This window comes from Lynx rufus, unplaced genomic scaffold (genome assembly GCF_022079265.1).
Source record: "Lynx rufus isolate CCGP_SWC_20201006 ecotype Redwood Valley unplaced genomic scaffold, mLynRuf1.p SCAF_12, whole genome shotgun sequence".
In the NCBI taxonomy this organism is placed as follows: domain Eukaryota; kingdom Metazoa; phylum Chordata; class Mammalia; order Carnivora; family Felidae; genus Lynx; species Lynx rufus.
Window position 1 is genome coordinate 49759517 of NW_025814826.1, and position 24103 is coordinate 49783619.

Genomic DNA, 24103 nt, shown 5'->3' on the forward strand with positions numbered 1-24103 from the left:
CACCTCTGTCCAGTGAACATTTATTCAGTGCCCGCCCTGAACCAGTCACTACCTGGGCTGGGTGCTGGAGATAACATGACAAACTAAGGCAAACCAGGCCACTGCACTCATGGAGTTAGTGAGACAGTCAGATGTCAGTCAGATAAAGACGCAGATAAACGTAAAAACACCACACGGTAAGAACTACAAAGGGGGACACACGGGGGACTCAAGCTGAGTCTGGGTTTCTTCTGGGCCCCAGTGAAGTGGTGATGAGGTGTGGACTTCTTTAGTGAGCTATGTTTTTCTCTTCCATTCTTTAGCTTCATAGCTTATGAAATACTTGAACGTACATTGTATCACTTTACTTTTATTCCAATGCTGCGATGACAAGATTTTAAAAAAGAAGGTTGAGAATTATTGCAGTGGGAGCTAATACAGATGAGAGTATGAGAGAATAGTAAAGGTGAGGACATGTAAGAGTAAAGTATTTTCACGTGTTTGTTCTTCATTTACCAAAAATTGGTGGTCTGGTCTTTAAACGTAAGTAATTATAATTTAGAAAGGCCACAAACAAACACACAAATTCTAGCCTTTTAGCTGGGGCAGAATCTGGTTACACTGTAGTTATATCTGCTTTTGCCGAAGCAAACGGAGGCGAGATTTCCTTTTGGACAAAGGTGTCCTCTAGACCCACAGGAAAGAGCATTAATCACAAATATTAAAACAGTTTCCAAAGCAACCTTATAACTACAATAACAAAGGATGCTTTTCACATGTTCTGAATGTGAAAAGGTCCTTTATCAGGTACCTTTACGTCATGCTCGTTCACTTGGATAATGCCAACTAAAAAAGAAGCCATATGATTGCTTTTAGACTCTACATTAAAAACTATATAAAGTGGGGGGCGCCTGGGTGGCTCAGTTGGTTAAGCGTCCAACTTCGGCTTAGGTCAGGATGTCACAGCTCACAAGTTTGAGCCCCGCATCAGGCTCTGTGCTGACAGCTCAGAGACTGGAGCCTGCTTTGGATTCCATGTCTCCCTCTCTCTCTGACCCTCTCCTGTTCATGCTCTGTCTTTCTCTGTCTCAAAAATAAATAAACATTAAAAATTTTTTTAAAAATCTATAAAAACTGGGAAAGAGAGGGAAAAAACTGCATTTACTCAAGATGCCTAGCTCTTTGAGAATGACTGTTATCTCCCAGGAAATATTACTCAGCTTGAATGCACTGTTAGGACATTTCCATGATGATCATATTGGTCACAATAAGATTGGTTTATGCTGTGCCGTTAAATTATCCTGAAATTTCAGTTACCGAGCATAACTAAAGTTTGTGAAAATAACATGTTATGTTCCCCAAAGGGCCTGAGGTGGGTGGGGTGGGGATCTGCTCCACCAGGTCACTCAGGAAGCCAGTCTTAAGGAAACTCCACCATTTTAAAGGTGCACCTCCAAGAACACACTTGCCAATCACTGCCTCAGCTCAGAAGCACACACATCACCTCTTCTCATATTTCATTAGCCAGAATTAGTCACAAGGCCCAACACAACTATAAGACTTAGAGATTCGGGGGGACAAATGGACTATTTGGTGAGCCTACTGTCTGCCACTACAACCTATTTCCAAAACTCATCAAAACTGATGCTGTAGGGGAGGGACTAGTTTAATCACAATTCCCCCAACCTTATCAAGGCTCAGAGTTTCCTGTAAGCTCTTATTTTGAGTCTTTACAGGCACAGGGAAGAGAATTAGCATTTCTTGAGCTCCTATCATCTAGCCAACATTGTGTGATGGATACTGTGAGTTGGCTAACTCAAGCTCACTGCACCCTCTTTACAACGTAGAATGCTAAAAAAAAAAAAAAAAAAAAAAAATTCCATCTTCCCAGAGTCCCTTACAGGTAGGGTTTTGGAAATATGCTAGGTTCTGCCAGACATACACTTATGTCTTCCCTTGCTTAGGAAGGTGGCAGTTTTGACTGCCACTGCTGGTAAGCAAGGCTGTCAGGGTCAAAGGCAAGAAGCGATGGCAGCTGGCTGGGACAGCCAGTGTCCATTCACCCAGCCTCCTGGGTGTCAAGAGGCAGTTGCAAGGTGCCAGTTCCCTCATTCCTGGATCACCCCTCAGGTCCTGCACAATTTTGGTAATTCCAATGGCAACCTCCTGGTTCTCTACTTTTTCCTGATTAAATCAGTTTTAAAGACTCCTGAGGGTCATTAATGGAGACTCGATCAAAAAGGTCTTCCCATTTTTGGTAGACAACTAATTCCTTAAATACCTTTCTGCTTAAGTTACCTAGACTGACTTCTGTTTCTTTCACTGTGACTTGACTGATAACATTTACCAAATATCGCTATATGCATAAGTTCCTCTAACAACTTTCTGAGAACTCTTAACTGTTGAAATGAGTCAACTTGTACTTTTAGGGAATCTAAGTTTGAGCTAAAATAACTGCAAGCATAAATTTGTTTTAAATTTCATGTTTTAGCTTTAAAATTCATGTGAACGAACTCTACAATAAATTCTATTCTCCCCAAATGCAGAGCAAAATTGATGTTCCCCTAAGGTATACCTTTTCATTCAGTGGCTTTATATATTCCTTGATAAAACCAACCTTATCCACGAAGGTATACACACGTCACCTTGAGAGACATTTAATTTGTGTAAAAATTCTGAAAGGTGGCTCTCATGATGCTTTCAGTATTTTATTATTTACAGATGGATTAACTGGGGCTTAGAGGGGTAAACTTAGGTGCCCAAGATCACAAAGAGCTGGGGTTTAAACCTAGGTCTGTCTATTTTCAAAGCCACAATTTCTTTCCACTACAACACACAGACTTCTTTTTTTATTTTTTTAAATGTTTATTTGTTTTTGAGAGAGAGAGAGAGAGAGAGAGAGAGAGAGAGAGAGCGAGAGCGAGCATGAGTGGGGGAGGGATAGAGAGAGGGAGATACAGAATCTGAGGCAGGCTCTAGGCTCTGAGGTGTCAGCACAGAGCCTGACGTGGGGCTCAAACTCACAAACTGAGAGATCATGACCTGAGCTGAAGTCGGACCCTTAACTGACTGAGCCGCCCAGGAGCCCCAACACACAGACTTCCAAGACTACATCTCATTAGTTCTCAGCTGCTCTGAACACTAGTTTGTAACAGAGGTTTGGTTACTTTGCTTAGCTCAATGCTGATATTACTAGTTAGTTCTTCTCTCCTCCATGACACCAAAAGCTGTAAGCATCTGCCTCCAAATGGTACACTTCTCATTTTATGAAGGATTGTCCAAGAAAAGATGGAAGGAACACAGTAGAAAAATCTGTAGAACTAGAAAAAAAATTGACTACAACACACATTCTATATCGTGGGCCACCCATGAACAACGTGTACACAAACATGATGATAATGGATTTGTGAAGCCTGGAAACCTAATACAAATTGAAGTCAATAGGATCCTGGGATGACTATGGCATCAGCAGAAATATGTCGGTTCAAATTCCTTCTCTGGCTCATGCACGCTGTTTTATCTGTCACTCTCCTTGCCTGCATATCTGACAGCAGGCTAGAGAATCCTGCCATCAAGACTTACTGGAACATTTCTATAAAACTGTATGTGGCTGTGGTAGGATTCTACCCCCTTAGTGATTCAAGCCCTTCTCCGTCTTTCCTGGAGAAATTAATCTAAAGATACTACTTGCACGTTGACCCAGTTCTTCAAACTGTCAGCTACTGTAGCTCCAGCATCAGACAGAAACATATAAAAGTCACAGTGTGATTTTCATCTGTCCAAACAGCTGTGTTACACCTTCTCAACTCAATATTTTACCCAGGGCTTTCCCAGCACTTAATAAAACTATTAAAAAATTCTTAATGCATCGTCATGCCACTGAAAGAATCCTTTGCTGATCTTGAGAGATAGATATTTCTAGAACAGAAAAAAAGAGGTAAATGGGAGGAGACTGTCTTTGCTAAGTGCCTACTTAGGTGTAAGGCATTAGGCACATATCAACTTATTTAATTCTTTAAAAAAAATTTTTTTAATGTTTCTTTATTTTTGAGAGACAGAGCACGAGCAGGGGAGGAGCAGAGAGACAGGGAGACCCAGAATCTGAAGCAGGCTCCGGGATCCAAGGTGTCAGCACAGAGCCCGACACGGGGCTCGAAGTCACAAACAGTGAGATCATGACCTGACCTTAGCCGAAGTCAGATGCTTAACCAACTGAGCCACCCAGGCACCCTCAACTTATTTAATTCTTAAAATTCTATATGCATACATAAAAATACTATCACCCTAATTTTATATATTTAAAAAATTCAATGAAGATTAGTAAATTGAAGTCACCCAGATCATGAGTAGAAAAGCTAATAATGAAACCCAGATTGGACTGGCCTGAAAATCAATCATCTTTTCAAGATTGCATAACACCTCTAATAAAAAATATTGCCAGAGAGCTTGAGAAACTAGCTCCAAGAATTGGAACTTCTGGATCTAGTGTTTTGTTTCCAGGTAACATGAGGAAACATTTCCTGACTGCCTGAATATTTAATAGCACAGGAAACGAAAACAAATTGCAGTACTTGGCCTTTACTGTGTGTTTCCTAACAGAGGTGGAGGAGAGCGCTTTCTCCTAGAGGGAAAAAAGGCACCACGTTACAACTTCAAGTGTGTCTATTAAGGGTAAGTGAGTTGGCATTTTAGATGAGACAACATTAAAAAGCTTTTGCAGTTTTGATTCCACTGATGAATGGTTACTGCTCAAACATACCCCTTCCTCTCTTCACATCTTCGTCTGTCTCTGGCTATGTCACTGTTAGAATCAGGTTGGGGCAGGGTGACGGCAGCACTCCTGCCTGACTCCCCAGCTTTGTCGTACTGGAAGAGGACACACCCCCTGGCCCCTGCTCTCTGAGGAGAGGACAACAGTCCATCGTGAAAGCGTGAAAGCCGTTTCTCAGCTCAGCCACCCTGGCCACTCCCTGCTGCACTTCCCTTCCGCACCTCCAGCTTGAGACAAATAAAGGGTCTTTTCCTCTGGGCATCACCGAGGCTAAAAGAAATCTTGATCAAAATTCTAGAAGAGGCATGGCACCATTTATTTATTTATTTATTTATTTATTTATTTATAAAATTTATTTATTTTTGAGAGAGAGAGAGCAGGGGAGGGGCAGAGAGAGAGAGAGAGGGAGAGACAGAGAGGAGAATCCCAAGCAGGCTCTGTGCCGTCAGTGCACAGTCTGACGCGGGGCTTGAACCCCAGAACTGCAAGATCGTGACCCGAACCGAAACCAAGAGTCAGACACTTAACCGACTGAGCCACCCAGGTGCCCCTACAGCACCTTTTATTAAGCAGGGCCGTATAAATATAGGTTCAGTCACTAACGAGGTGTTCGAGGTAGCCATGTTTTTCGTATAGTTCTCACTTGTATATACATCAGACCTATTTTCGAAAAGACAGAACGTAAGTACACTTTTTGCGATTTTATTTTTTGTCTCTGCTTTCTCCAGATTCATTCTCTGCCCTTCTCTGCCTTGCTCTGTGCTCCAAGAGTAAAACTCCATGTACTAAGCACATCACTCAGGCTCCCTAGACTCTGCCTTCCAGTTGTCAGCAACCACTCAGAAGTAAGAAAAGGAGACCTTAGGGCGGGACAGAGGAAGATTAGGGATGCTGACCTATTCCCAACCCTCCCTGGGCCTCGGTCTGTCTCCCAGGGCTCCCGTCTTCACCAGCTCACAGAAACTTTCTCTTCTCCTCGGTCCCTGGGGTGGAAACAGCTTCCCAGTTGCTAAGACCTGGGTGCTTCTCCATCCATTGCTGGTTCTTCTAACACAGCCTGCTCTTCTGTAAATGGTTCCTTCATTCAACATTCTTCAGTTAAGGCTTCAAGAGTGACACGACCAGCATCTGTGCAATTGCCATTCTGGACACAGTGAGCGATTTCCCCATGCTGTTCCAAGAATTAGGGCAAATGCAAAAGAAATGCAAGACGTGCTGCGGTTTCTCACCATGCCTGCAAGTCCAGGTAAAGGACATCAGACTGTCAAAAGACAGTCACTCTGACTGTCAATCAAGCCCGTATCATCAAAGGCCTAAACCTGTCCTATGCTTCTGCTTACTCCCACCCTTCAGCCAAGCATGACTTTCCTCGGTTCCATTCACCGAGGGCCAGTGTAACCACCTAGTGATAGGGGCCAGATGTATGACTGACGGTGGCTCCACGTCCAAGGATGACAGAGCAAAACTTGTTCTGGACTCCTTCTTTTAGCTCAGGCCTTCAAACCCACTTTCTCAGGAACTCCTGCAGATTCTGGCCCTTACGTCTCTCCAATTCATCCAACTTCTCTTTAGGGCTTCTGTCCTACTCTAGCAGAGGCCAAGATGATTTCTCACCTCAATTTCTGCAGTAACCCTCTGACTGCTCCCCCAGCCAGTCCATGCTTGACTATGAAGCCAGAGGGGTCTTTGTGATGTCAATCCCCTGCTATAGACCCCACCTAGAATAAAGTCCCAAACATAAAGGGGCTTAGCTCTGAATGTGACCACCTCTGTAGACTCTTGACACATTCTTCTTAGAGAGTACTCCAAAGAGACTGAACTTCTTCCAATTCTTTAACAGAACTATGTTTTTTCTTGCCTCGGTGCCTAGACTCATACTATCTCTTTTGCCAAGAATACCCGATTTGTCTCCCTTCCCCAAACTTTGACCTGGCTAACTTCTAGTTTATTATTCGTGTCTCAGCACAGACATCACTTCTTCTGACAATCATTCCCCGTTGTCACCATCCACCCCCTTCCAAAAATCAGAACTTTGGATTGGGTAGTATTCCTGCAAAGGAGCTACCGGAGCATCCTTTCCACCTGCATCATCTTAAAAAAAATATTTTTTTAATGTTTATTTATCCTTGAGAGAGAGAGACAGACAGAGTGTGAGCAGGGGAGGAGCAGACAGAGAGGGAGACAAAGAGCCCAACACAGGGTTCAAACCCATGAGCGGTGAGATCATGACCTGAGCCGAAGTCGGACTCCCAACCGACTGAGGCACCCAGGTGCCCCTCACCTGCATCACCTTTTAGAGTTCTGTTTTGGAATGCCCAGTTACTTGTACACATTCCCTACCTGACCAGAAGCTGTGTCAAGACAAGAACCCTGCAACCGCTGCAGATCAGGACCTAGCAAAAACCCTGGATGGTCAGAACTATTTGCTAAAACATTGAAATATAAGAAAAAGAAAGACATCTCAACCAGGTCGAATGGACCACCAATGTGAAAATTCCTGTTCTAGTTTTGTTTTGGAACAAAGAAAGTACCTGTCAACAGACACGGGACCTGGATGTCCAAGTAGGTGTTGTCTAAATGTATCTGCAGCTCTCCGTGCCATGAAACCATCCTCCACTGAGGAGAGTAAAAGTCCATGCATGTGTTCAGGAAGAAGGGCAGGGCTGCTCTGTGAATCCTCCTCTCTCCCCCTTCTCCCATCCCCACAGCAGGTGATGCCCACTTGAATAGAGGATGCCTGCATTCTAGCACGGGGTTATTTTCAGAGGCTCATTATCTCAGCTGGAAAATCCTGGGGCAGCTTTTTGCAAACCAAATGGAGTTCAATTAATGTATTGAGAGCCAAGGATCAAGACCTAAATATTGAGAGTCAACATTAGCAAAAGTCTCTCAGCACCCAGATGGTCAAGTTCAACCTTTTGAAATGCTCTTTGAAGAGGGGAAACTGAGATTTTTCCTGGAATGGTGCTTAGAGGTACAGGAATGAACTAAAATGAACTCATCTTATTGTGTATTGATGAATCATGGAACCATGCTTGGTGAACACTCTCCTCAACTCCTTTCCTCAAGGCTATCCAAAAATAGTTAAATTCCCTTTTTTTCACTAGCTTACCATTGCCAGGGAAACCTTACTAATTCATCTCCAACAGATTAAAAATATATGATAATTAGGATGAACACTCAAGTTTATCTATGGAGGAAACAGATTTTCTTAAAAATAACAAGGCTATGAAAATGTTATTTAAGCTCATTAAAATGAACCTTTTGTGCACTCTGTTGTATACAAAGATGCAAATTATGCAAGGTTTTTTGGGTGGAAAACAGTGGCTTGGCCATTCATGTTCATCTCCTCTCCCTTAAAATATCCCAGTAAGGAAAAACAGTAAAATATGTATAAGCCCACCAGAAAATGAGAGGCAAGAGCTCAATATGTGTCTGAAGGACAGACAGCAATGAAACTCAGTAATCGACTGCACATAAAGAATGAGCCAAGAATGCTACAACCTGATGGGCTACAGAGAGAATCCCAAAGAAGCGTGAGCTCCTTGCCTCTGCATACCCTGCAGGGGCTGGGAGCATCAGAGACAGAGGCAGGGGTGATGCAGGGCTGGAAACAGGGTCCTATGTGAGGTGTGCAAGCTGAGTAGTGGGGCTCTCAGAAAGCTGAAAACTGGGTGTTCCCACCACCACCCACACCCAAGGACTGGCAAATTGTCCTAAGTAACTTAATGGACCCAGAGGAAACTTCCAAACATCAACATCTGCAGAACTGGAAGGGATCTCTCAGTAAGGCCGACTCACCAAATAATAACCATACATGAATTCTCACCAACTGATAAACCCCCTCCCCACACAAAGGTTCCAATAGGTTTCTTTGTCTCTCAGTGTAAAAAATGAGCAGATACCAAAGGATCACCAAACATCTGAGGAAAACTCCAGCAAGTTAGATGAAGATCCGTACAAACAAGCGGAAAAAAAAAAAATAAATAACAGAAAAAACAAAGAGCACAAAGAAAAGTAAACAAACCTAATTAACAGTCTCCAGGAATTAAGACAAAATATAGCATCCATAAAACAAGAACAAAATTCCACTAAAAAGGAACATTCAGAGAATAAAGAGCTAAAATATAATAGCTAAAATTTAAACACAATATATTCATGAGAAGGGTCACAGAAATAAACTTTAAGAAGTGTGACTGAAGTAATAGAGAAAAAAAAAACAGACTTAGAAAACCAATCTATGAGGTCATCTTTCCAACAGGGGATCCAGAGAGACAGAGAACAAAGAAAATGGAGAAGGACATTACCAAATACATAATGTGAGAAAATTTCCCAGATCTCAGACATGAGTCTCTCTCATGGTTTACAAATAGGCTTCAAAATGAATGATAAACACCCATTGCTTTTTAATAATAAATCTTTGAAAACTATCTGCTTTTATTATTTTGATAACATTTAAGCTTTCATTAAAATAACTTTTAAAAAGGAGTGTCTTACCTGTTTTCTTAGGTCTGTTGTGGATGCTAAAGGCAAGCCTTCTTGCTTTGCCTAACTATGTACACTTAAAAAATAACATAACTTGGGGCGCCTGGGTGGCTCAGTCGGTTAAGCGGCCGACTTGAGCTCAGGTCACGATCTCGCGGTCCGTGAGTTCGAGCCCTGCGTCGGGCTCTGGGCTGATGGCTCAGAGCCTGGAGCCTGCTTCCGATTCTGTGTCTCCCTCTCTCTCTGCCCCTCCCCCGTTCATGCTCTGTCTCTCTCTGTCTCAAAAATAAATAAACGTTAAAAAAAAAATAACATAACTGTTTAGGACTTTATTTCCTATTTCAGATCTCTGACTAATTCAGTCCAACCTCCCTGAACTTTCCCTTCCCAACCACCTTTAAACAAACTGTTGAAACATTACTATATCTGTTTCGCTTCCTGTATTTCTCAAAAGCAGAATGTGAGCACTGTTGAAAAACACCAAGGTCATCTCTCTTTTTGTCCATACCCTTCCAGAGTAACAATATTTCAGTAGGGGTTATCTAGGTAAAAAGCAAGGATAGATGGATGGATGGATGGATGGATGGATGGATGGATAGATAGATAGATAATGTGATAGAGGCTATAGTAGATAGAGGTAATAGATAGACAGATAGATAGACAAAGGTAACAGATAGATACAGACAGATGAATAAACATGACCAAAATGGTGCTCTTGGTGGTAGAGGGAAGTCCACACTTTCAAATGAAACTGGTAGATCATCCAAAAGATAATACTCATGTTTTTTTGTTGGTTTATTTGTTTGTTTGACTTTAGTTTTATACATGATGGTAAAAGTTTAACTTAGCCACGTGAGGAGGTTTCTAGATCCACGGTGGTCTATACAAATTCAGAAACACTTCTGCTATGAAAACCTTGATATATTATATAAGATATAATAAGAAAAGCTTGCTTTTTGGGCTTTAATGTACTACTGAGCTTGCAAAAAAGAAAAGGAAACTCCCATATTAAAAAAAAAAAAGGATGGGAAGGCATTGAAAACAACAGTGGTGAGTATTGGGGTTGTGGCAGGTAGGTCAGTAGTGGCGGGGGGGGGGTGTGCTGAAAACTTGGGAGTTTGATATATACATGATAGTTAAGGTTCTGTGGGCCCATGACTTGGGAAACTGGAATGAGTTTCCTACAGAGAGCCAGAAGTCCCAGAAGGCTAAAAACCTCTGTGAAAGAATGCCTTACAAAATAATCTCTCCCCAACAGTCTGAGGAGATGACCTGGAAATTTCTTTCTGCTGGGAAGAAAACTCCTCCCTCCCTTGGAGCTCAGGACCGAGGATATTTTGATTGAAAGCTGCATTTATGGCACAGTTATGCTACCAGGAATTAGGGGATGCTTACAGGGGTATCAAATCCTTACAACAGTTATACGTGGTCAGTGTCAGCAAGCACATTTTATAGACAAGGAAGCTCGGAATCAGAGAGATTAGGCAATTTATCTAAAATGAAAGGGCCTAAGTGACAGAACTGAGATCCAAACTCCCATTTTCTAACCTCAACTCCAGAGTTTTACTCACTGATATTAGCAGGTGGTTAATTTGGGCCTTTTTTGGGCCTAATTTGAAAATGTGTCCACTTACTATAGTGCCACTGTAACTTTATTTCACATTTTCCCCTTTGTTTCCAAAATGCATTGTCAATTGTGGTGTGCTAGCAATACTTTCTGTTATGAGGCCACCATCGTGTATCCAACCAAAGTGGAGAAAACAGAACCAAGAAAATACACATATTATGAGCCTCTTAAGAGGAGAAGCTCTTTTCACAAGCCAGGATTTACTATAGAGACAGGATGGGTAGTAGAACCTCATGAATCTTCACTCTGGTTGACCTAATGGAGGAGCCTTTTCAATAGGATTCCAAGTTTGAAGAGTATGGTTGAGAACTCTACATAAGCTTTGGGTGAGGGGGGCTATCGTGTGCCCCCAAACACTGGAAAAAGTAGGAAATCAGGCTCAACTAGTAAAATGGTTACTCTTGTCTGGTGGTCACCAAAAGAACTTGTGTTTCCAAATGTGTAACTAAAGTACTTGGGATCACCTAAAACTCACAACAAAGGGATATGGGAGCCACTTTGGAGAGCCAGGACTAGAATTTGATTTAATTTAACAAGCAAAAACAAAGTCCACTGCTCTGGTCCCCATCAGGAATAAGACTGGGTGAACAGAAGAGGAGTGGGGCATCCACTTAGGGGAGCCCCGAGTATTTATGCACAGCCCAAAGGACATGGGGGCTCTCAGTAAGGCAGTAACTAACATAATGGCTATTCTGGCAAAGCTCTCCTAATCCCGGAAGGGGTGGCTTCCAGCTTCCTTGTCTAAAATGTACACCTTAAGGTCTGCTAGCATCTCTTGTATTGATAACCTTGGTGACAACTGAATTCCTCACATAGAATGCATTGCTTAGGCTGCCTTGAAAGTCCATATTGTTTTTGTTACTTGGTGTTCTGATACTCTGTTTATTTCTATACTTGTCTTCTAATACAGACCACCTGTATGTAATGGGAGGACATACATACTGTCCTACTTCAGTGTTTACTTCTGCTTGACAATTGCATTTGTTTTGGTTAATATTAGCCCACTCCTTGGAGATGGATCCAGTGTCACTATGCCACTAATCAGGTTTCTGATCCTCTGTGGCTGCAACTTGGGTGCTGGATTGTGGTAACATCACTGAGGGCACTTTGTGAGAATATATCTGCATCTACTATAGGACTTATTGGATCATACCCCTCTGAATCACTGTGTGCTGAGTGGAGCACTTCTATTTGAAATTACAATGGCATCTTCTGTGGATTTTTCACTTGTATACTGTAAATAGAAATGCACACTGTTTTTCAAAAAGCTGTATGCATTGCTTCATAATTTAACCATGAATATCTACAGTGGAGTCTATTACTGGAGCACATAGTCATGACAAAAGCTTCATACACCATCCATAAGGGTCCATCTGCTTTCAACCCAGTAACAGGCTTTGTTAATGGGTTGTTATGGTTTATTTAAGTTTGCTGTGCCTGTCAAGATAGAACCATGTTTTTATTTGTTCTCTTATTCCCAAGCCTATTTAGTGGAAGATGTTTGCTTTTTTTTTTTTAAAGTTTGAGAAGGTAAAGAATACCAAAAATGGACAGATGAATATGCCATTTATCATACATAGCACATATTTTTGAATGCCTGCTTTGTATCAAGCAATGTTCTCGAAAGATGGGATATTAAAATGACAACACGGGATGTTCCAGACCTCAAGGGGTCTTAATAACTTTATGAACTGGGTAAGCACATAAGAAAAAAATCTCAAGTCATTATGAAAGCTGTCATCATGGACAGATCTACGCACAGGGTATAGTGGGACCAGTGTCTCACCTGTGCTGAGTGTTAGAAGGTGACTAGGAAGTTGTCAGGGAAGTAAATTATTTAAGGGTGGCTGGGGCATAAAGGATGAGATGGGAAGAGCTGGACACTTAGGGAAGATCCAGAACCTCATAAGGTTTTTATGTAATACTGAGTAGTTTTGGTATCAGCGAAGGTGACAGGGAGCCACCTTGAGCAAATGGATACATTTTGGGTGTTTCATATTCTCTTGGCTAGCTGGGTGTAGGGTAGATGGTGGAGGATAGCGAAGGAGCAAGCTGGAAACAAAGCACCCGGTAGAGAATATGTCCAAATAGTCTGGAGGACTGGGGATGTAGCTCTGGACGAGGGCAGCGAAGAGCTTACGAACGAGTTATTTATGAAGTGAAATTTTTAAAAAAATGTTGTAATCATTGACAACCACTAGCAGTGACATATTCTTGTGGATTCAGTGCCTGCTGGGTGACCTTTTCCACAGAAAGAGCAGCAATCCTGCCTGCTGTTCTACGGCTTTTTCTATTTGAGAAATTGAACATTAGAGTTTTTAATGCAAACTATAAGTAGCTGTGCATCACCAACCAAGGGGATTAGTCCCAAGCTGCTGTGGCACCTGTCATCAGTTCTCAAGCCTCAGCATCCAGGAGCCCATTGAGTCCTGGCCATTGCACGTACAGTTCAAGTGAGCTGTTCTGCCAGGTGCTGGAGTCACAGGCAATGGGTTATCGTGATTAAGAAGCTGGGCTTCGTGTTGGAACCTCAGATCTACGGTTTGCTTCAACTCTCACTTCTGAACTACATTTCACTGTTTACGAAATAGAGATTAGAGGACCTACTACTGAGAGTTGTTATTAGATTGAATGAGATACTTGCTGAAATCCACACATTCCAAGGTTGAACTAGACTCTCCCTTTCTCTTTTATGTTTAACATATGCATTATTTTCATTTTCTCAGAAAGGCTACCATCTCAGTTCCTATTTCCCCTTTCACCCAGGAGTTACTTCACAGCTTTTAAAAATCCAAGAAGAAAGGTTTTCTGCACTTCGATTTTGCAATTTGTTTTCCACTTTTACTCCACTGACATCAGAGAATGTCGTTTAGAATATTCCTACCTCAAGGAGTTTATTGCACTTTTTGTGAGCTAATCTATAGTTAATTTTGTCAATGTTCTATCTGCATTTAGAAAATGGGATTTTCTACATTTAGCAAAGGGAAGTGTGTTCTTTGTTATCAGTGTACAAAGTTTGTGATGTATCCAGATCTCCCTTGTTAATGACGTTGTTTGGGTCTTTTAGATCTTTACTGATCTTTTGTCTACTTGCCCTATCTTGGACCGAGAGTGGCATGTTGAATTACCTAATAGTACATTTCGATTTCTTCTTGCATCTTCTACAGAGGCCACTGCTGTGTTATTTGGGGTGCATCCACAACTGTTGAATGTTCCTTGTGAACCCCGGTCTTCAGCCTCAACCAGTTCTTTGTCCTGTTTTGTGTTTTCAGTCTGCATCTTACCCTGTCATATATCAAGATCAAAAGTGGTACTTTTTGCTGTCATTGCTGTTAGTTTATATTTGCCTTGTACGCTTTACCCACCTCTTTGCTTTTTGCCTTTTAAAATCACTTCGTGTTAGGTGTGTCTTGTGTTCAGCACGGAGTTGAGTCTACATTTCTGACTAGTACATTATACTCTGCCCAGCATGTAACCAGAGTTCCATTAAATATTTTTTCCTTTTTCTTTTCTTCTCTTCCTCTACCAGGGTCAAGATTCACCTAAAACCATAATCTTTCTCCCCCCAGCTTTGTTGAGGTATAACTGACAAAATTTTAAGGTATTTAAAGTGTGTAGCACGGTGATTTGATATACATATACATTGTGAAAGGTCAATCTCATTATTAGCAGTTCTGGGTCTGTCTGGACGAAGTCTCCTCCTGGACCCTCTGGCTTAGCTGGATTCTCATTTTCAGTCCTGCCCTGTGGTTCTCATACCCTAGCAGGATAGGCTCTCCCACACCACCTCACCAATGGTGGATTGAAGACCACTGATATAAAAGTTTAAAGATGTATTCCCTCTTCTGGCTTGACATATGAAGTCTCCAGTGTTTGAACTAAGGCCCGATGTGTCCCAAAATATTCTTTACAATAGAATTTGGTGCCTTAGGAGGAAGTTACAGTATATAGACCACAGCTGGAATGAACCCTAGAAATCATCTACTTAAGCTCTCTCCCCAGGCATGAATCCCTCCTACGATATTCCACATTTTCTCGTCTCTGCATTTTTCTGGTAACGGCAATCTGACACTGTCACCCACACTGTAGGCTTGCATTCAAAACCCAGCAAAACTGTGTATTAGCCATATGATGCCTGGAACTTCTATAAGAACTGAGCCTCAGTTTTCATCTACAGGATGAGGACAATGAGAGAAACTCAGAGGGCTATTTAGAGGACTAAGGAGGGTTACAGTTTTAAGTACCAGGCAGATAACTAATGGAATCCCCCAAGTGTGTGGCAATAGGAGTGCTGAGGGGAATTCATTCCCTTATACAAGGAGAAGCCTCACCCAGGCTCCCGCAGATTGGAAACCTGCCTGCAGCAACGTGGGCCTAATAATTTCCCCAGATCTATCCATTTTTCTAGGAAAGCAGAGATCTGGCTTTTCAATGTGAAATTTCCCAATGATTCAACGTGGGAAGTAGTTCGGATTTCTTGAACACACTAGACGGATCATATTTGTCGTCTGGGTACGCCTAGAGGCTGCGACTTTGCAGTCTCTGGTCTGAAGTAAATTAGCGTAACGCCCAGCACAAGATAGGCACTCCATAAACTATGAGTTCACCGGATCTAACACCTTAGACATCAGACTCCTGGCAGAAAGGACTTGTCCGTCTGATTTGGTAGCTAAGAGACCAGGAAAGATCAAACGCAGAGTAACCAGGGCATCAACTGAAGGCCCAGGGAAAGCAGCAGAAATTGAAGGGGACAAAACAGAACAGGTTAGAGCGGCTCATGGAGGAATGGAAGAATTCTGCCTCCTTGCCAGTCTGCCTGCTCCAACTCCTCTTTGGCTGATACTTCCCACTCTCTCCTACAACCGCTGCTCTGATCCCTGGGCAGACAGAACCGGCATGGGAGGAGTGGGGGGAGCAGGGTGGATCCTCCAGCTGCTGGAGTGAGAGAGGCTAGCAGCTTCTTTAGAGTGAGCTTATTAGGAAGGGAACGAAAAAAGCTTTGAGCTCTAAGCTGAGGAGGCAACTTCCTCCCTATCCCTATTCCCTTTGGCTCTTCCCCATCAGCAACTCAGAGCCTAGCCAAATACATCCCACTCACGTAGGCGGCAGCTGTCCCACACATGTTACACACAAGGGCCACTAGAGCTGTCCCTATTTTTAGCATTTGGATGTGTCTGCCAAGGTCACCAAGATTCCCCGTTGACTGGCTCCATTCCTCTCCCTCTCCTCTACATGTCTGTTATTTTCCTCCCAGGTAGATGTTGTCTGTTCAGATGAGTTAAAGTAAGATGTCTGGGGGAACAGGGACCCCCATATTTGCTGGTCTTCCTGGACTCCTTATAATTTCCATGGATTGGGTGATATATCTATCCCGAGGCCTGAGAAATCGTGTACAGACTTTGAGAAATAGCACTCCAGGGTTGTATCAAAGCCACTCCCTTTTTGTCTCTTAAGCATAAAGAGAAGTTTAGAGCAGAAAATTGCATTAAGGATCCTCCCATCGAAACTTCCAAGTACACAGTTGAGGACACTGAGGCCCAGAGGGGGCTGATGTGCTTGCTACTACCTGACATTATAATGAATATCATTATCGGGGCGCCTGGGTGGATCAGTTGGTTAAATGTCCGACTTTGGCTCAGGTCATGATCTCACGGTTCATGAGTTCAAGCCCTGTGTTGGGTTCTATGCTGACAGCGCAGACCCTGGAGCCTGCTTCAGATTCTGTGTGTGTCTCTCTCTCTGCCCCTTCCCCACTCATGCTCCCTCTTTCTCAAAAATATATAAACTTAAAGAAAATTTTAAATAATAATAAATATTATTATAGCTTATATTCAGGAAGGTTTTCCTGCCGTAAGCACTTCATGTAGATTTCCAACTCAGCGAGGTATCTATTTCAATTATTCCCATTTTGCAGATGACAAAACTGAGATTTATTGGTTTAAGAAACTTGCCCAAAGTCACATAAACTAGCAATGGGAGGCCCAGAAAAGACACTTAGGATCTTGACTCCAATTCAACTCTTTCCAGAACCAAAGCTCAGTACACAGATTTCTCACGAAGATAAAAGAAAGGAAGGGAATGAGGGAGCCCTGGCTTGAACACACAACATTATCTCTGTGGGGCCCTTTCAGGCTATTCTTTGGAAACCTTTGAGTGTTTTCAGAACACAGACACAGGCCTAGCAATGTCAGAGGAGATCCCTGGCCCTCTTTACCTGTTCTCAGGGTCAGCCGAGGCCATACTCCGAGTGACATAACACATCTTGAGGGGGATGCTTTTCCGATCTCTGTGGAAGGAGAAGGGCTGCGAGGACAGAGGGTCTGAGGAGCCGCCCCCTAACCGAGGCGATTCTGGTGGAGGTGTTTCCCAGCCGATCTCAGATACTGGGGAGCCTTTCTTCACATAGGGTGTGGCTTCTCGCATGTACTTCACTGCAAAAAAAAAAAAAAAAAGACAACAGAGTTTTTAAGTACATCAGGCTGGATTTCTGGAAGGTCTGATTGAGTTTTTCAAAACTTGCATTAGATGAGGTCTTAATACTGAACCTCTTAAACTCTAAGCAAGATCCACAACTTCTGGGCTTCTCAAAATAGTTTTTCTGTTATTTAAATTCTATACCAAAGTGGTTTTTAGAACTTGCTATTACGACGACCTGAACTTGAGAATTACTTTCAGCTTTTTTCAACTATGACAACTTTTATCTTTTCTGATTATAAGTTGCATTCTGGGGAAGAGGCTGAAAGACAAATGGGCAGAGAAGGAGAAAGCATAACTTAGGCTTAAAGGCACATGACTGTTCAATATAGAAGTTGGGAATTTGGTAGCCACATTCTCTATCCACGGCATCATTTTTCTGTGCAGAAGCAAGAATAGGATTTTCAATTTAATACCACTAAGCACATACAGTATGCAAAAAAAAAAAAAAATCTTACATAAAAGGATACTTATTTTGCAATTGAAAAAAAATTTGTAAGAGCAAAAATACCTTCTGAAGGAGCTGAAAACTAGGACCAACCTAAATGTCTATAAGAAAAATAATAAACTGTAAGACAGTTGTACAGTCATTTTAATGAGATATATAATGAGATATAGCTATAGATGTGTTGTAGAAAGATCTATAAGATCTATTATTAGTTTAAAAAATGTTAGACAGAAGTACATATACTTTAATCTTTTGCATAAAAATCGTAAATACATAGGCATATATATATATAAGTTATATATATATAACTATTTCTGGATAGAAACATAAGAAAATGTTAACAGCAGTTAGCTCTTGGGAGTGGAAATAAAAGCCAAGCTGACGAAGAGTAGACTTTACTATTCATTTATCACTCTTTTATACCATTTTTATGTTTAGCCAATATGTACATATTACTTTTGTGAAATTATAAAAAAAAAACATAAATAGTTCAAAAGCTGAGTGGAATAGACTGAAATCCTGCGCTTCGATGTGTTTCCTTGGTCTTAATAAGCTATTTGCCAAGGTGTCTGGGTGGCTCAGCTGGTTAAGGTCTGACTCTTGATTTCTGCTCAGGTCATGATCTCGTGGTTTGTGAGTTCGAGCTCCACACTGGGGTCTGCACTGAAGGCACAGAGTCTGCTTGGGATTCTCTCTCTTCCTCTCTCCCAGCCTCTCCCCTGCTCATGCTCACGCTCTCTCTCTCTCTCCCAAAATAAAAAAAAATATTTTTAAAAAAAGAAGGTTTTTTTTTTTGCCTATTCCGAATTTAAACATTTGGTCCATATACAGCTTCTGAATTGACAGGGCAGCTAGCTTCTTGGAACAATGCAACATAAACATCCATATCTTTCCCTCTATCACTCGCACAGTCTGCTTCTGTGCTCCTCTGTGGCGGGGAGGGCGGGATTGGCGAAGTTCCTTACCGGTATCTGATTTTACAAATGGTAATGGACTGGAATGGGTACAAACTAGAGGATATTTACTCCAGATCGTTGATGATTCAAGTCCACAAACTAATGCCTTTACCATGCAAGACATGGGGCCAGGTTTACAGAGACTGCAAAAATAAACAATAGACAGTTTCCTACTAAAGAGTTTAAAACCATAGGTGACTATAGTGGATGCTGCTGGGTCCCATCAGATCCTTTCCACCAGTCTGAGCATGTATTTCCTAGCTGCCTGAGTTCGTTGAGAACAACTCTTAGCTGCCGGCCTGCTCTGGAAAACAGCTGTTAAACCAACAGAAGCCACCAAGTCTGGGAAGCTACAAAGTTGCTGCCTCATCCCCCAGACTGAGGCTCTGCTTCTCAGGAGCCCCACCCAAGACAGTGATACAACACAAGTGCATAAATGGCACACAAAACAGAATGAGCTGAGTGTTAGAACAGGAATAAAGTATGTTGAAAAAACTCACAAGGAAACTGCATCTAGGAGCATGAGTGACAAGTTAGGTTCATAGCAATTTAATAAGCAGGCCAAACACACCGAGGTGCATGCAATATGGGCAGGGATTGGGGAACTCAGTCATAGGTATCAAAAATAGCCATACTAATTCAAGACAGAGATGTCATTTAATACCAACACATATTTGAAAAGGAGATTTCAGGGTTTTCACTGAATATAAGTGCAGTTAGGAGAAAACAGCTCCACGGTCACCACAAATCTGGTAGCACAGGCTGCAGTCACAGAAGAAGAAAGGGCATTCATGGACAGTGTATTTTAAGGCATATTGTTTATTTGTGGGCAATATACTTAAAAGGGAACACAAACATAACTAAGTACAAATGCAGAAAATCTAAGGGGACAGATTTAAGCTGTCCAAAGCCAGAATGAACAGACCGGTTTTGAAGACACTGAATTTTTTTTAATCTCTAAAAATGTTTTGGTAGGAGCTAGAACACAGCTTAGCTTTGTATAGAATCATACTTGTTGATAAACAGGAAATTCAAATATAGCTGAGATGGTTTGAAGGTTCTCCTTTGGTTGCATTATTATGCTTCTGGCTGGAGTAGGAAATGAGTGTTGTAGAAGTGAGAATCCAGAGATGCTTCATGGAATAGATGTCAACTGAACTTGGCTTTAAAGGGAAGATAGGACTTCAGAGAGTGGAGACAGGAATAACAATCCTTCTTTTACATAGTGCACTCTGACTTACACTTTGTATTTAAATCACATAGGAAAGGAAAGTTGCCTCAGTTTGAAGGGGAATAAAGAAAGAACACTTATTCTATACCTAAAGATGTGCTAAGTATGGAACCAGATGTTTTATATACCTTCCTGCCTTTAAGCACAACCTTATTTACTTTTAAAAATTTTTTAAAGGTTTACTTATTTTTGAGAGAGAGAGACAGACAGAGACAGAGTACAAGTGGGGGAGGGGGCAGAGAGAGAGAGGGAGACAGAATCCGAAGCAGGCTCCAGGCTCCGAGCTATCAACAGAGCCCAACATGGGGCCCGAACTCATGAATCATGAGATCATGACCTGAGCCGAAGTTGGAAGCTTAACTGACTGAGCCACCCAGGTGCCCCAAGGCACCACCCTATTTATAAGGTAACCAAGATCCAGAGAAAAAATGGGCAAGGGGTCTTTCATTGTTTGAGTGTCCATGTATCCATAAGCAATAAGAAAATAAATTGCTATTCTTTTCAGACCCTACTAGAAAGAAATGTTCTGTAGAACTATTCTTATTCTGATGGACACTAGGAACTTTACATATGTTATCCCTTACAAGGCTAATATTATTTTATACATCAGCACGACAATGCATGGAAGTTTCACTTATGTGGCTGGTAAGTAGTGGAGCTGGAGTTTGACTTCCCAGAGATCACATTCTTTCATGGAATCTGGCTACCCCACCTAGACAAAAAAGGCAAAATGACAAGCTACTAGGTTTGGACTTCATTCCATAGGCAGTGGTGATAGCCATGGTGGTATTGGTCTATGAGTGAGGGAATGACAGAATCAGAAGTTAGCTACAGACAGCAAAGGATGATCAGGTGTACTAAAGAGAAAAGAAATCAGAGGTAGATCGACTAATTACAGAGCCATAGGGAGTTGCTGCCAGAGATATCCTGAGCAATACTCAAAATATCCATGGAAAGTGCAAGGAGTCTCAGAAATTTGTGGTTTGATTCACTCACGGGCAGAAGCACGGGGAGTATGGCAAGTCTTAGCCCAGAAGCAAATATTTACCAAGTAACCACTTCCTGTGCAGCACAGAGCTTGAGGAATTTATGACGGAGAGAAGACATAGCAACCAACATCTTGACGAAATGACACCCCATTGCAAATGATATCCCAAAACAGTAATCCTTTTAACTGACCAGCTGAAAATAAAGACAGAGAAATTAAGAAAGTAGGTATGATAACTTATTCATTCAGCCAAAATGCATCAGTGATTTATTATGTGCTGAGGACTATACTGTCCATGAGTGATTATTTAAAAAAAAGTGTCCCTATTTAAAAGAAATGTAAGCCTAGAAAAGGGGGAAGCAAAGAATTGAGTAGATGACATGAATTCTTGTGTTAAATCTTAAACCTGGTCTAAGTAGGTCCCAAGCTAGACAAGTCTCTAGGGAACTGGCAAAATCAATGGCAAATCCTTTCTGGAGGAAGGCAATTTCATCCTAGGCTTTGAGGAATCCCTGTGAATCACTTTCAAGGGCAATGAACAGCATAAAATCTAAGAAAACTTACACATAGGGAAACAAGGTAGCATGAGCAAGAACTAGTAAAAATAACTGACAGCAGTGACAGTCCCAACACAGAAGACAAAGCAACAGATATGTTTACCGTGTGTATAGAAGCAAATGAAAAGCCCGAGAGAATCTTCCAGAGAGTATTTTTAAAAAGTGACCTAACAGGGGCGCCTGGGTGGCTCAGTCAGTTGAGCGTCCGACTTCGGCTCAGGTCATGATCTCGCAGTTTGTGGGTTCAAGCCCTGCGTCAGGCTCTGTGTTAAGAGCTCGGAGCCTGGAGCCTGCTTCAGATTCTGTCTCCCTCTCTCTCTGCCCGTCCCCCATTCATGCTCTCTCTCTCTCTCTCTCTCTCTCTCTCTCTCTCTATCAAAAATAAATAAAATGTAAAAAAAAAAAAATTTAAAAAGTGACCTAACAGTTGGTAAAATAACCAAAAGAAATATCTAGTAGTCGCAGTATCGGTAATAATAATTATTGCTACATAATTCATAATTATAATAATAAACCAGAATTAAAACTTCAATAGGTAGACATATCAAAAGAAGGAATTAGTGAGTGACTTGTAAATCAGAAGAAGTCATACAGAATGTAGCACAAAGGTATTTAAAAAATGGAAAACATGGAATAGAGAAGTGGAAGATGAAGTGAGAAGGTCTAATGTATGTCTAACTGGAGCCCCAGAAGGAAAGGGTAGACAGAATGTGGCAGAGGCTAAGGATTTTCCTGAAGGAAAGACGGCAATCCATGACTGCAAGAAACCTGACTTAGTTTTGATGAACAACACCAGGGCTCTTCCCCAGTGAAGCGAAACAGAAATAAAGGATCCTCCTGCTTTCTACCTCAGGCACACTATGTTTCTTCTGAAAGCCTTAGATATCACCTCCCCTTTTCACTAGTTTTGGGAGGAGAGCTCAGTAGAATCCCTAAATGAGTCCAGAGATCTCTGGAACCATCAGAAAACAAGTTTTCAATTTCAAGGGGGAAAAAAACAAAACAAAACAAAATGAAAACAGATTATCATCACTGTTCCTGAACAAGGTATACTGAAATCACTGAACTGTTTCCACATCTGTCCTGAGAAAGAACAGGTAACATCAACGCCTCCCTGAGTAAAGCCCCTTTGTTCATGAATCTTGCTTCTTGTTGATATGTGTAGAAAAGAGAAAATGGAGAAACTTGTTTCTGTATATAACAAAGAAAGCAACAGAAAATTGCCACTGTATTTCTCCAAGGGCCCACAATTTTTGGTCCAGAAGGAGTAGTAAAAGTATCAGAATATCCCTTCTTGCTACAAGACTTGGTCATCAGTTGTGTGCATAATTCTACTGTCAAGCAGTTCCCCTCCAATCACCAATTGAGGCCTGAGGCTAAGTCCCTTCTCTCCTCAAGCAGACAGTAAGAACGACGTGGCCATGCCTGGGTGTGGTAAAAGAGTGCCTCTAACAGAAAAGAAAGTGTATGTGAAACCTTTTCATGTTTTTTTTGTGCCTTGGCCTCCTGAGATTTCTACACATTGCAGTCAAAATAATGAGAGAGTGGTCTAATTCAGGAGGGTGAAGTGTTTCCCAAAGACTATATCTGACTGCAACAGGTGTTCCAAATTATAGCGTACTGAATGATATAGAGGTCTGTTTTTCTTTTACTAAAAATCCACAGCAAAAGAAAAGGGCTGCCAGGGCGGCTTTGCTCCCTGGAGTTGTGAGGGGCTCAGTCCTATGCCCCCTTCCTCTTCTGCATCTCTAGCCTGTCATCTGTTAATCCAATATGGCTGCTTGAGTTCCAGTCGTATGAACCAAATTTCCATCAGCAGGAAGAAAGAAGAAGAGGACACACCATGCTTCCTCCTTTAAGAACACTTTTCAGAGGTCAATTCATTATATCTGCTTACAAACCATCTACCAGAATTTAGCCACATGGCCATTTCTAGAGGGAAAAGAAATTTTACTCTTAACTCTGGGTAACTTGGTGCCCATCCAGTTAAAAAGTGAGGAGGAGAGGCCATTATTGTGGAAGAAGAAGAGAATAGATACGAAGGGAAACTTTCAGTTTCTACCACACAAAGCTATCCCTAATTCTGTCAGCTCATCACAACTAGGTTTTATAACACAGAAGTACAAATAAATGGGTTGGAGAGAGCACTAAAAATCACAATGACTAGATCTCATGAACTCTGCGAAGTGTTTTTTGTGTACTAACTCGTTAGAACCTCACAACCATTCTATGATACAAGCTGTTCGAACATCCTCATTTTACCAAAGATGCAGTGATGGAAAAGGGTTAAGTCATATCCCCAAATTATAGTGCTGGAAAAGGCAGAAGCATGAGTCAAATCCAAGCAGCCTGGCTCCACAGTTCTTGCTTTTAACTACAAAGTATTACTGTTTCTCACACTTTTTTTTTTATTATTAATTGAATGTGTGTGTATTTAAGCCAACATTTTTATGCACTGGGAGAAAACATCCAATTAAGTGGCTATTGCCTGTAACATAAGAGAGCTTGATTTTGTAAGCCTAAACTATTAAACTATGGCATTTCAATAAATGCCTTTTAAGACACTGTAATATGTATGCATAATAGA

At 41.7% G+C, this 24103-nt stretch overlaps 1 protein-coding gene across 1 annotated transcript in view; it reads right to left on the bottom strand.

The window, feature by feature from the left end:
- The window catches only part of SNTB1 (syntrophin beta 1), a 236364-nt gene that overhangs the window by 118814 nt on the left and 93447 nt on the right, over positions 1-24103 (bottom strand). The window contains exon 2 of the mRNA XM_047074137.1: positions 17077-17293. Coding sequence (XP_046930093.1) covers positions 17077-17293 — 217 coding nt within the window. The remainder of the gene's footprint in view (positions 1-17076; positions 17294-24103) is intronic.